At 35.8% G+C, this 13,036-nt stretch overlaps 1 protein-coding gene across 2 annotated transcripts in view; it reads right to left on the bottom strand.

Moving 5' to 3' along the window:
- The window catches only part of PRKG1 (protein kinase cGMP-dependent 1), a 1,239,224-nt gene that overhangs the window by 33,650 nt on the left and 1,192,538 nt on the right, over positions 1–13,036 (bottom strand). For both annotated transcript variants that reach the window (XM_061195641.1, XM_061195645.1), the window contains exon 10: positions 9,641–9,737. In XM_061195641.1, the coding sequence (XP_061051624.1) occupies positions 9,641–9,737 (97 nt within the window). The remainder of the gene's footprint in view (positions 1–9,640; positions 9,738–13,036) is intronic.

Raw genomic sequence — 13,036 nt, 5'->3', positions numbered from 1 at the left:
GCACTGATACATTTTGACTCAAAGGGCTACCTACATTGATTCAAGATTGTTTCCTGAAATGTGAAATTTAAACACACCATTTCTCTTCCCTACAGTACTTGTGTTAAATAAACCTTATTTCATTTTGTGGGGATATTAAAATTGATTTTATTACCTATGATGCACTTTAAATTGTTTTCCTTCATAATCAAATAGTTTCTTTCCCTTAAGATTTAATTTCTATGCATAATCTCCCTCATATAAAGAAATACTACATGAAATAGTTTTAAACTGTTGAATATTTCACATAATTCAACTTATTCTAATACTTAAAAGCACACTTATAACTTAAAACTTCACATAGATGGAGTTGAGTATCGTAAGTTGACACTTCAACTTCTTTCATTTATTGACGCAGTGAAGATTTAAAAGGAGTTTAAATGATATAGAGAGAATAATATATGGCAAAATTCAACTCTCTGAGATGTGATCAGATTAATTTATGAGAGGTTTTGCATTCTAATCACACTTTTGAGATGTTAGACATAAATAACTTTATAATTTTTTTAAACTGTTACTGGAAGACTTTTAATCAAATGGCTTATAATCAGATCTTAATGTCCTAATATATGCTATATTCAAACTTCACCCTTTCTGATATTAAAAAAAGTATAACTTCTCCGCTGTTTTTCTACTTCAAAATTTTCACAAGATTTCGTACTTCACATGTAGTTAAGCCAGTTCAACATGTGTTTACTGGTTTTTTGCTTATGCTAACTTATTTATGAAAAACAGTTGCATTAAACATTGAAACTGCTTTGTTCATGAAAGTGGTATCTGAGATTGTAGCCATGACCAGACAGTGGTTCCCATTGGTTTAGCTTTTTACTTTTGGGGTATTGATGATCTCCCCACTCTTACTGTGAATTTGCAAGGCATTTAACTGAAGCTGGGGCTAAGTACCAAGCCATCTGGCCCACAAAATCTCCTGATTTCTTAGCCCAGTGTTTAGCCTAATATATGGTATATGTCAGCGCAATGGGGGATGTTAATATGAAGGACAGAATATGAATTAGCAATAAATTAAATGTATACAGTTGATGAGCTACAGTGAAACATTCAGAATCATCTTTTTTATATTTATTTCTAGAAAGCAAGATAAATCATTTCATTTTATTTAAGAGGACATGGCTATTTTCAACATTACTAACGTACACAAGGAGACTGTTTTTCTCTTTCAGGGAAGGGATCTCTCTTTGAAAGTGTTTACATAAAATTTTCAGGGACGAGGAATACATCTTGGCGCAAAGTAAACTACCTTATTCAGAAGAGAAATTATGACATTTATTTTTGGGAGCACTGCCACCTAAAAATAGCCCATCTAGTCACCTTATAGTGTATTCTTTTATTTCATGGGTAGAAGTTGAGAGCTGAGTCTGTGTTTATTTGCGTTCTTCACTTGACCTAATGCCCCAAAATGCCCAATGCCTTAAAGTCTAATCTCCTTTAAGAATATAATACAGTTTATAACCTATCAGTTGGTTATCTAGTATTTCTCACTGCTCCCTCACACAACCTCCAGTCAGGCCACTTGCTTTGGTGTCCTGTGAAAACACGTGGCCTTCTGTGTTGTAACCTTTTCCTGGAATGGCCTTTCCCCCAAATGGCCTTTTCACATCTGTTCATTTAAATCCCAACCTATTCTCTAAGCCCTGGCTCAAGTTCTGTGTCTTCTCAGGGCCTCGCTAGATCATCAGCTCCAAATGCTCTCTTTTTGAAATGCTGAGAACCCTTCTTCATGATTTAGAATTTAATGCAATACTAAAGGATTTCATTTGCTATTTTTCATATGTATTGATCTTATCTTCTTACTTAGGAGAAGGCAAGATGTTCTTTGAGGGCACGAATCACACATGATATTGCTATATCCCACAAAAAATATTTAGGAATTTTTTTAATAGATGAACTTTTACTGAATGTGACGTGACCATAAATTCACTGGATTAAAAAAAAGTCAAATTTATGTCACAGAAAACAAAAAGGTGAGTGACCAAACTGTTAAGTGGTGATAAAACAGTTCATCCAAAACTTATCTTAAGCCATGGAAAGACATGTCCAGTGCCTTCTAGATTTACAGTTGTCCCTTAGTATCCTTGAGGGATTGACTCCAGTCTCCCCTGTGGATACCAAAATCCTTAGATGCTCAAGTTCCTCATATAAAATGGTATAATATTTGCATATAACCGAAATACACCCTCCTGTACACTTTAAATCATCCTTAGATTGCTTATAATACCTAATACAATGAAAATGCTATGTAAATAGGTATAAATACAGCGTAGGTAATATATAAATAATTGTAAATACAATGTAAATGCTATGTAAATTGTTTCTGGTGTGTGTCAAATTCAAGTTTTGCTTTTTGAGACCTTATCGAATATTTTCAATCTGAGGTTGGATGAATTCATGGATGGAGAACCTGTGAATATTGAGGGCCAACTGTGGATTGATCTTTCTAGAAAAACATGAAGGTTTAGAGGAGGAAATGCTAACATTTTATTTTACTATAGAACACTAATTTCAAACACTTTTAAAGAAAAATGTTCATTTCAATAGGTGGCTGGTGTATAAAATTCCTATAATTTCAAAAGATGTATGAGTGTGACTGTTCTATTTGTTGTCATTCATTTAGTCTAAATTGTATTACAGCTATGAATGTACTAAAGAGAATAAAATTTACAGTAACAAGATGAATTCATGCATATTTTACCTTATTTGTATATGTCAAAGCAGAGATAAATTTTATTACCTGTGATTTCTGCTTAGAAACTATCTTGTGGTTAGATGTTTTAGAAGTTGCAGTATACAGGCATACTTCATTTTTTTATCACACTTTGCAGATACTGCATTTTTAACAAATTGAAGGTTTGTGGCAACCCTGAGTCGAGGAAGTCTGTCGATATCATTTTTCCAACAGCATTTGCTCACATCGTGTCTCTGTGTCACATTTTAGTAATTCTCACAGTATTTCAAACTTTTTCATTATTATTATATTTGCTATAATAATCTGTGATCAGTGATCTTTGATGTTACTGCTCACTGAAGACTCAGATGATAGCATTTTATAGCAATAAAGTATTTTTTGATTAAGGTATGTACATTGTTTTTTTAGACATAATGCTCTTGCATGCTTATAGACCATAGTATAGTGTATACATAACTGTCATATGCATTGGGAAACCAAAAAATTGCTGTGACTTGCTTTATTGTGATACTTGCTTTATCGCAGTGGTCTGGAATTGAACCCGCAATATCTCTGAGGAATGCCTGTATTGTGACTGCACCTATTATGTTCAATTAGCATTGATCAAATTGGATTTTCATTAGCTATCTGAATAACTTATTTTCTCAGAAATCAACACTATCACAATTACTAATTTGTGTCAGTTTTCATTCTTCTGAAGAATAAATATAAATGAGGATGACATATTTAATAATAATCCAAGTAGGGTATTTCTAGAGAAAAGGCTATGTTAAAATGAGGCAATTTTGAGTTTTCAACCAGCACAGAGTCCTTATTCACCTTGGTTACAGAGGACACAAGGCCTTAGTATGGCAGGGTTTCCCAGGCATCCTCTGCAGCATAAATCACAGTGGGCACAAATGGCAGTGCTGTCCAGCGATCCCACAGCTATTCTATTTCACTGTCATGTGGCTTGGCAGTAAGAAGCTCTTGAAGTGTTTTCGTCTCACCTGGGGTTCCCCTTTGGCTTTCCCCTTTCATAATGACGAAACAAAACTCCGTGACTGAGCAATAGGTTTATCACCTACCTAATTTCTTGCTTAATCATCTCTTACTTAGTCCCTTTTTTTTTTTTAGGTGGTTTGCATAGCCTTCCACGTCACTTGCATGTGACACACAGTGACCAAGCAGCTGGCAAAAATGCCATGAGAGTGGTATGGATGCCCATATGTACAGCACACAGACCCTGTTACACAAATGTGATTGTGAGTGTGGCAGAATTCTTACAACTTGCTACCACATTGCCCCCTCCTGGGCAATCCGATCATGGGATTGTGGCACAGGAGAAAGGACCTTTGTCCTCCATTTGGCAAGAGCCAGACCCTTATCATGCCCAATCAGGGTGCCATGGTGTAAGAAGATTGTGGAGAAACTGGATATGATTTAGCAGTTTGCACCAAAAACGATTTCCTGTTGAGAGGTAAAGAGGTGGGGCTTTACAATTTAGAAGAGAAATGGATAAATAAGAGCAGACTACTTCAAGTACACAAAGGTTTAGTGTGAGGAAGACTGAAAATTGTTTCCCATCTCTACTCATGACAGATCAGAAAGTAAGGAGCTTTAGTGGTTTGGGGGAATTTAATAGAAGCTATCACTGAAGGTCATTTGAACACCTTAGACTCGCTCATGTATTGGAGAAATGCTTGTATTCTCAGCACTTGGCCTAACAATGGGAGAAAAAAAGAGTAAAATATTTCATTCCCTTCCTTTTCTATGGGTAGAGCTGAAAATGATTGATAGTTATCATTAGAATATTTTAATAATAATAACAACACTGCCAACACTTACTGACCTATGATACGTGAGGCACTATTTTGGGACTTTAACTCATTTAATCTTTGCAATGCGTGAGGCACACAGCCTATTATTATCCTCCCTTTAGAGATGAGGAAACTGAGGCTCAGGAGGTTTAAGTAAATGACTAATCACACACAGCTGGTAAGATCTCAATCCAGACAGTCTGATTCCAGAGCTCTAGCTTTTAGCTACCACGTGATACTGTCTGATCTTTATTTTTTCCTCCACAGATATTTTAACACTCAACTAGGAGCCGCAAAAGAGAAAACAGAAATAAGAGTCTCTGAAGGTTCGATAGAAGAAGAGGTGAATAGCAGATAATCATGGCATCTATTCCATATTTATGTCTAAGACAGGTTCTTGAATTCTAGAAGACATTTTTTTAAAAAACAAAGGTGTACCTATGATAATAAAGTGACACTTGTCTGATTTGATAATGGTAGCTGTTATTGGTGGTGATAAGAATCTAAATATTTTTAGTAGTCAGAATGATAAAAAAAAGAAAAAGTCTAGTTTAATAATCAGTAGTTCTGGGCAATAACAACAGCTCTTTCAGTGAGCGTGTGATCTTAGGTCACTTATACACATTATTCATGACTTCTTTCCTGTGAAATGTGGCTTATGCCTCCTACGATAGCTCTAAAGGCAAAATTATATACTGGATATGAGAGCCATTTGAAGATTGCAAACCTGGGTTCAAATGAAAAGCTCGATTATTTTAGTAAGAAAGTAATACCAATTTATTAATAAACATTATTAATATCAGTTTATTAACAAACTATCCTGCAGTAGTTTCATTTTACGAGAGCAGACCATAAGGCTTGAGGTTATTTATGGCAACGCCTTAATGTCGAGCCCTCTGTCTTAGAAATGCTACCTCCTCTAAGAAGTCTTGCTCCGCCATGCACTGAGCACGTGCTGCTCAAACTCTGATTATGGGTTTACTTATTAGTTTGCATGATCGTCCCTCCTAGTAGACTGTGAGTCCCTAGAGGCAGTGGCTATTTTCTGTTAAACTGTGTATATCCCAGCAGAGAGCTCACTACATAAATACATAATAAATTGTGTAGAAAGAATATAATCCAAGAAGACAGAGATTATGTTTTCCATATCATTCTTCCTATATTTTATCCAAGTATGGTGCTCTGGTATATGAGGCATTGAATTGCTCAATAAATAGATTACATATTTATTATTTAAAGCAACCACTCCATAGCATTGCTAGATTAAAAAGTTTGACTTGTACCAATCTACTCTGAAAAGCAAGCACCTCTCTGACAAGAGCAAAGGAGAGTAAATTCGGAATGTGACCATAAAGCAATGGGACTAATTTTCACTTGTGATCTGTAAAATCCATCTCCTTATTTTACAGTCACGTCTTGTAAATTAAGAGGATTTCCTAGATGTCTTACAGCATTGTTCATAGCTTTAATGAGTAAATCATATATTTAAAAAAAGCTGAGTTCTTTAGCTGAAGGTGCTATTATAAACGGAGTGTGGTCTTCTGGAAAATATTCTGTAAACAGGTAGCACTGAATAAGTTAGAAAGCGGTTCTTCAAAATAAAAATATGTGCAGAAAATACAGTATATACCAGATCACAGAAAGGAAAGCAGTGTAAATGACTTCCCAAAGGTAATGGGTGTGAACAAGACATGTCTGATATTAAACTAGTTGAAATCACTTATGCTAAAAGTATTTATGAAATAGACTGAATAACTTAAGAACAGAACTCCCATTCCTATGAGACCTTCACTTCAAGCTTCTGGTCTCATCATTGAACAAATATTTAAGTTTCTATTATGTTCCAAAATTATGTTCTCATCTCTAAAAGTTGGCAATAAATTATTTTAGCAATTCTTCTGCCTGAAAAATACCCCTGCATCTAAATCCATCTGAATTGGCGTAAATGATAAAAATTAAGAAATGCTAAGAAGTGTTTGAATGGTATTACATTAAGCAAATAACATGAACATGAGCTGTATCTCAAATGATAATAAAACTACACTCCTAACTTAGTTCTAACAGGAAACGGGGTTCACAAATTCAAATTTCTTAATTCTTCATACCCAATTCGGTAGTTTATCATCTTATAATCAACACCTGGGAAATTTTTTAAAAATAGAATTATAAAATTAAAGTGTAACTGTGGTAATTTTTATAATGTCATTTACCTGATCAACATTACTACTGAACAAAGAATTGGTAGGTTCAACGTATAAGTATTATATACTTGGTATTAACATGTTCAGTACTGTGTATATGTAAAACATACATAAATGAGTTCATGTGAAGGTTATATTGCGTAAAGATAGCACTCTATAGGACTGATAAAATTATCTCGCATGCACCATTTGTAGAGGGGAGTGAAAGGAAAACTTTTGTAATCACAACAGAACTGGGCTCTGCCTAGACCCTCCTCCTACCTCTGAAGGGTGTGAGTCCTACTCTAACAGGACACTTCTACCTCCTGGGCAGTCACCACTATCCTCATGGAGATTCGCTGTCTGCTATGACAACAGTATGTGTAATTACAGTCAAAGTGTTGAAGCCAAACTCCCAATTCTGGCATCACTGAATACATGTAAAAATGAACCATCACAGAAAAGAATATTTTTCATACCCAGTAATTAATCTTATTGGGAAGTTAGTAAGTGGCAAGAACTGGGGGCAATGGATTCTGGGGTAATAATAGTGATCACTTAAATGGGTAGTCCACATCGAACAGTGAAGACAATTTGGGTATTAGGATAATCCCCTAGTGTGTTTGGGAAGTGCAAGATCACGCAAGATGATGTCACTTCAGAGGTTAAAGACATGCACCTCTACCCATGATGTACTAGTTATACTTTATAACCCATTATGGGTTTATCATTCAGAAATACATCTAAAGTTTTTCAAACCAGGCTACAGCTCCAACCTAAGTTAATCCTTGAGGTTATGATTTCCATTAGTCTAAAAACATTTGTGTAGACGTGTAAAATATCACGTCCATGAAAAGAAAATTGCTGAACTGCCTTTGATGATCACTCCTGGGATGAAGATTATATATAAACATGTATGTACTCAAACACACACATGCCTACAAACACATACATATTTTGTCTTTTTAAACTGCATTACCTTTAATATGCCCACTTTGAACCTTCCTTAATTTTGTGGTTGTTTGTGCCTCCTCACATTTTTGAGGGAATTTTCTAGAAGTTTTCCACTATCAATCAGCTTGGCATTTGATTATGCATCTTGAAGTGGTTTCAGTGCCTTTAAGTGATTTCCAGTATTTCAAAAATCCTAAGTAAATTCCTATATTTCATAAAATATCTCACTGGTAACTTAAAGGTTCCCAATTTGAAGTTATCAGACCTCTTTAGGAGACCACAAAGTTATAATGTTGATTTTTTTTGGTCAACTAAAACAGCAATTTTATTGTCCACAGTCCTTAAAAAAATAATTGTAAGAAACTGTAACAGCCATAAAATTAATCTCTAGGGAATTCTGTCCTTTATACTGCTTCATAGAGAGAGGGGTTTAGGCACATACAACTATGTAAATAAACGTAGCAGACAATAAATCCTTCATGGCTAGGAGCTCTACACTCTGTGCTGTTTCTGTGTCCCAACACTCCCAGTGCAAAGCTGTTCATGTATAACACTGTCATTAAATCTTCATTAACTATGTGAAGTTATATTTCATCACAAAATCAATGTTCTTGAAAAATAAATCTAAGACTGCATTAATTGGCAGGATTCAGAAAAGCAAGAGGTTTTTCTAAGCCCTTACTTGATTCTTACTCCTGTAATTGAAAACATTCAATACTTAGATCCCCAGAGGCACACTATGAAGTCAGGAATCAAGTCAGCAGTAGTATTACTATAGTATCTCCAACCAGTGTTACGGGAAGCATAACCCAAATTCAGTGAAACACTTTACGGCTCTAAACCCTTCTTGTCTAATATTTAAGTAAATAACATCATTCTGCCCATCAAAGTCAAAAATCCCAACTACAGCACAAATGGACAAATACAAAAATAGTGCTAGGTCAATCTACTTTTACGGAAGGGGATTTCTCCTACTGCCTGATGGCAACAGTAACTATTTACTGAACTGTACACAGCCTCAGGGAGTTCCTAACGTACTGTACTGGTGTCTGATATCAGGGACTCCTCCATATTCAGGAGAGGTGGACATTAATCTACATTCTCAAATACGGTTTTTATCCACACAGTCTGGAATGCAGCAACTCAGTCCCAAGAATACATTTTTTTCTAATTTTTGTTGCAATATGTCAGTTTTTTAATTTATATTTTAAACAAAGGCACAATAGAACATGCTTTCATTTGGTTTACACCATATTGATGCCATGTGTTTAATGTATGAACTTGTGCCAAAATGTCTTCTTCATCTTCACTTAGCTGTGTGTGTATACACACAAATAAACATGTGTGTGAAATAAATTATATAAAATATTCATACCATATTATCTAATACAGTTATATATATGTGTGTATATATATGTACTATAATCTAAATAGGTGCTTGTGACTACAGAATCACAGAATAACTACAACACCATTCACTTAATTTTTAAAGCAGTGGTGAGAATTATATGTTATATACATAGATAGAGAATACATGTAAATATACCTCATCTCCCTTTATATATATTTAAATTTACATTTTAGTTATTGTGATTATAGATAGAGCGCATAATTAAGTTAGTGAGCACTGCTCAGACCTAAGGAAGTAAATAAAGATCACAGAAAATCAGCGGGTAATAAGTGCTTTATGACTCCTCATTAAGTAAATGTGTTTACCTTTCATTTAATATGCAGAGGTTTTCTAAAAAGTAAGTTGGTGTTTATTTTATTTTTCATTTACTGATTACATAACATAGTTCACTTTGTTGCAAACTCTGTTGTGCTGAAATGAGAGTATTTGGTACCAATTTAGGAACAATAGTAATTAATGATTAGAGAGAGAAGAAAAGCGAAATCTTAATCTAGGAGAAAAAATTAAAAAGGAAGACAGGACTCTCAAAAGCATTTAAAGAGCAATCACCTACCAGCTCCACTCGTCCGAAACCTCCAACTCCAAGGGTGTCAATGATGTTGAAATCAGACAGCTTCAGGTTGGCGAAGAAAGCAGCTTCAGCTTCATATCTGGAGTTTTTGATGCGAAAAAATGGAAATTTCTTAGAGGTGGAAACACGAGTACCACGTACAACTGTACCGGAATGACATGACTGTGAAACAGGGTTTACCTGCTTAAATTCCATCTTGCTTTTAGAGTCTGCGTTTTCTCACACTCATAATTTTTTGGTCCCAGTTGTGCAGAATAACATAGATTTGCACTTGTATTTCAGAGTAGAAAAATACAAAGTACCCACTGCATGTCAGTCATGTGACTGATAAATCCAGTTATCAAATCAAAGTTACATCTCGGTGTTTTTCTATGCGTCTTCTTGTGAGCACAGATTGTTTGAGTTGTTCTTTTTTGGTTTTGTTTTGGATTTCTTGGTTTTGCTTGGTTTTGTTTTTGCTGTTCAGATTTTGGATGGCAGTTTCTCATTAGTTTCCCTTATCCACAGGCTGGCAGTGGCTCCTATTAATGTTTATTAAAAGCGGCAAGATCATTGAGGTCTCTGGAGTGAAATCACGGCCAGGTTTTATGAAAACAGATCCGAAAAGCTGAGGACTGATGTGAAAATGTCTGAAATGGATGATTTCGGAAGCATATTCACATTCCTAAAAAGTGTCTTCCCTTCATTTGTGTTTACCCACTGACTCTCAGCTAGTAATTCCAGTGCCTTTATGCTTGCCAGTTTCTTAGATGAGTGGTGTGGAGGAGCACAGACTAGCCTCCAAAAGTTTAACTCTACGCACATGCAAACTGGACACATGCAAGTGGCCAAAATAAGCTTCCCCTGATGAGACAAGTGAATATGAGCTGCTTAAAATATCTCCTTGTTAAAGCCCCTACTATTTTTAGAAAGGGCAGTAAGGCATAAAGATGATGATCCTCCCACTCACTAAAGTCAGGTCAGGGAGTAATTCAGCTGTCTCAGAAATAAAGTATTTGAAGAGCTATGTGTAGCCCATGACCTTCAGCCAGGCGGTACCTGATTCAGTAGTATGCTATAGATAGACATGATGAACATGCTTGAAATAGTGATACTAACACAGTTTGTTTATGTCAGCTTTTGGACAGAATCATTCACAGGCATGTTGGGCCTTAAGCTGTGTAACATTTTAGCTATTTCATTATAATCAAACACAAATTCAGACTCTCCACTTGGGAAAAATGTAAAACAGTTTTCTAGGTGAGCTTTCAACACTCTCCAATTTACAATGACGATTCTGGTTTTTAACACATCAATTCTTGAAAGACTCACAAGATGGTAAACAGTGTTTCTCGTTATTAGCTGATTATGGGAAATCAACTCCCTCGAGTTAACCGCTATAAACAAGACCGCTAGTCATTCTGAATGGGATCTATAGATTTCTCTCATTAACTACACAATCAAGAGATCAACATAGCACTTCAGGAGATGGTTTGCTAGAATGGAACATAAGCAACAAATGTGCATTTCTAGCATTCCAACTGGCTCCCAGCTTTTGGAAAATCAAAACTCCATCCCATTTAAAGGGACCGTGGCAGAGTTCACTCCAACAGGTGTTTAAAAAGGACACCTGCTGGGATCAGACCCCCCCCCCCCATGATAGTATGTAGGTGTTCAAAAATTTCCGGCAGTCAAATTCTTAATGAGATTGTTTTTGAATAATATCTTATGTGCTTGCTGGATTTAGAAATCTCAGATTGAAGAGGGTAAACTCTTTCAGACTACTCTGACAGCATTTTATATATTTAAAGTATGGTGTTATTACTTATAGCTCTTGAAGACGCACCTCCCCCCCAAATCCTTATATTTGGGTTCTGTAAAATTAGTCTGGAAATGTCTAAACAAGTCATCTTCAGCCATTTGTTGCACATCAGAACTTCCTGAGCATCTTTTAGAAACCACTTAATCTGCGTCCCACCACAGATCAAGTCGATCAGCAATCTCTGGAAGCAGTATCACATATCTATACACTTTTACAGCTCCTTGGGTGATTCTGATGCACAGTTAAGGGTTGAGAACCATAGTTCTAACCCCTCTGAAAGCCTCAGGAGGTTCCAGAGCCATAGAAGAATTTTGGGTTGGATTAAAATGATCCAAGGAAATCAGTAGCTGTCCAATGAGTCTGGAGTGTGATGCATTCATGGCAAAAGTATTGGGGACTCATAACTTGGCCTTGACTCCTGCCCCTGTTGTCCTAGACCCATAGGAATGAACGATAGCTCTGTAATGGTCAACACAGCTTTAAAAAAAAAAAAAAGCAACATTGATAAAAAAAGACAGATGCAGAACGCAAAACTTTGCTAATTACTTTGCTATTATTTCTAGGTGAATTTTTAAAATACTTCCTAGTTGGGTGATTTTTATGGAGTGGTTGGTGAGATACCTTTTAAAGAGACCTTTGGGTAATTGTGCTCTTGATCCTCCATTCTGTTCCCATTTGCCTCAGGTTGTGATTCTTGGGGAAGCCAAAGAATGTAAGAACGCTACCAGAGCAGTTTCTCTTTTCCAACCAAGGAAATGTTGTTGCTTAGAACTTCATGTCTTTTTTTTTCCTCATTGAGATTACTCTTTAGGGAGTCGCTTCATCACAGAGACTCTGTACACTTTTCCTTTTTGAATAAATAGCTTTGTTTTTTAAAATGGAAATCACCACCCGAAGAGACCTTTGTAAAAAAGCCAAACTATAGATGATTTAGCTTCTGGAGGTATCTCACCCCTCTAGCTCGTAACTTGGAGGGACGTTTTCATTCTTTCTTTTTACTCAGGAATTATTTGAAAATAATTTGAATCTATCCGTTACGTTCTACGTTCTTTAGAGTTGATAATTTTGAGTGGGGAAGGAGACAAAATAAATTGGTTAAGTAAATGGCTCTTGTTCTATAAAACTTCTCTTGCCTGAAGGAGGTAACCGTGGAACACAAGTTCCTAGCTTACTTACTACTGTGGGGTACCAGGTCCAAGGAATTAAGCCCAGATTTATGCAACTCTAAAATCCATCTGTGCAAAAGTGTTTATGAGATGGACAGTTCCCAAGTGCTAAGGGAAATATATATCAGTAAGGCATTCAATTCCTGATGTTTGGTTGCTTAAAATCTAGCAAGAGTATGAAGTGTATTTTCTAATGTTCCTAACTTAGTTTGAGATACAGATTTTTTAAGAGAATACTATTATTTACAGTTGACCCTTGAACAATGCGAGGGTTGGGGCGCCGACCCTCCTACAGTCAAAAATTCATGTATAATTTATAGTGGGTCCTCCATATCCACAATTTTTCTGTATCCATAGTTCCATATCTGCCCATTTAACCAACTGGATCATGTAGTATTTACTACTGAAAAA

The sequence above is a fragment of the Eubalaena glacialis genome, chromosome 1 (assembly GCF_028564815.1).
Source record: "Eubalaena glacialis isolate mEubGla1 chromosome 1, mEubGla1.1.hap2.+ XY, whole genome shotgun sequence".
In the NCBI taxonomy this organism is placed as follows: Eukaryota; Metazoa; Chordata; class Mammalia; order Artiodactyla; family Balaenidae; genus Eubalaena; species Eubalaena glacialis.
This window is presented reverse-complemented; position numbering and strand designations above follow the sequence as displayed.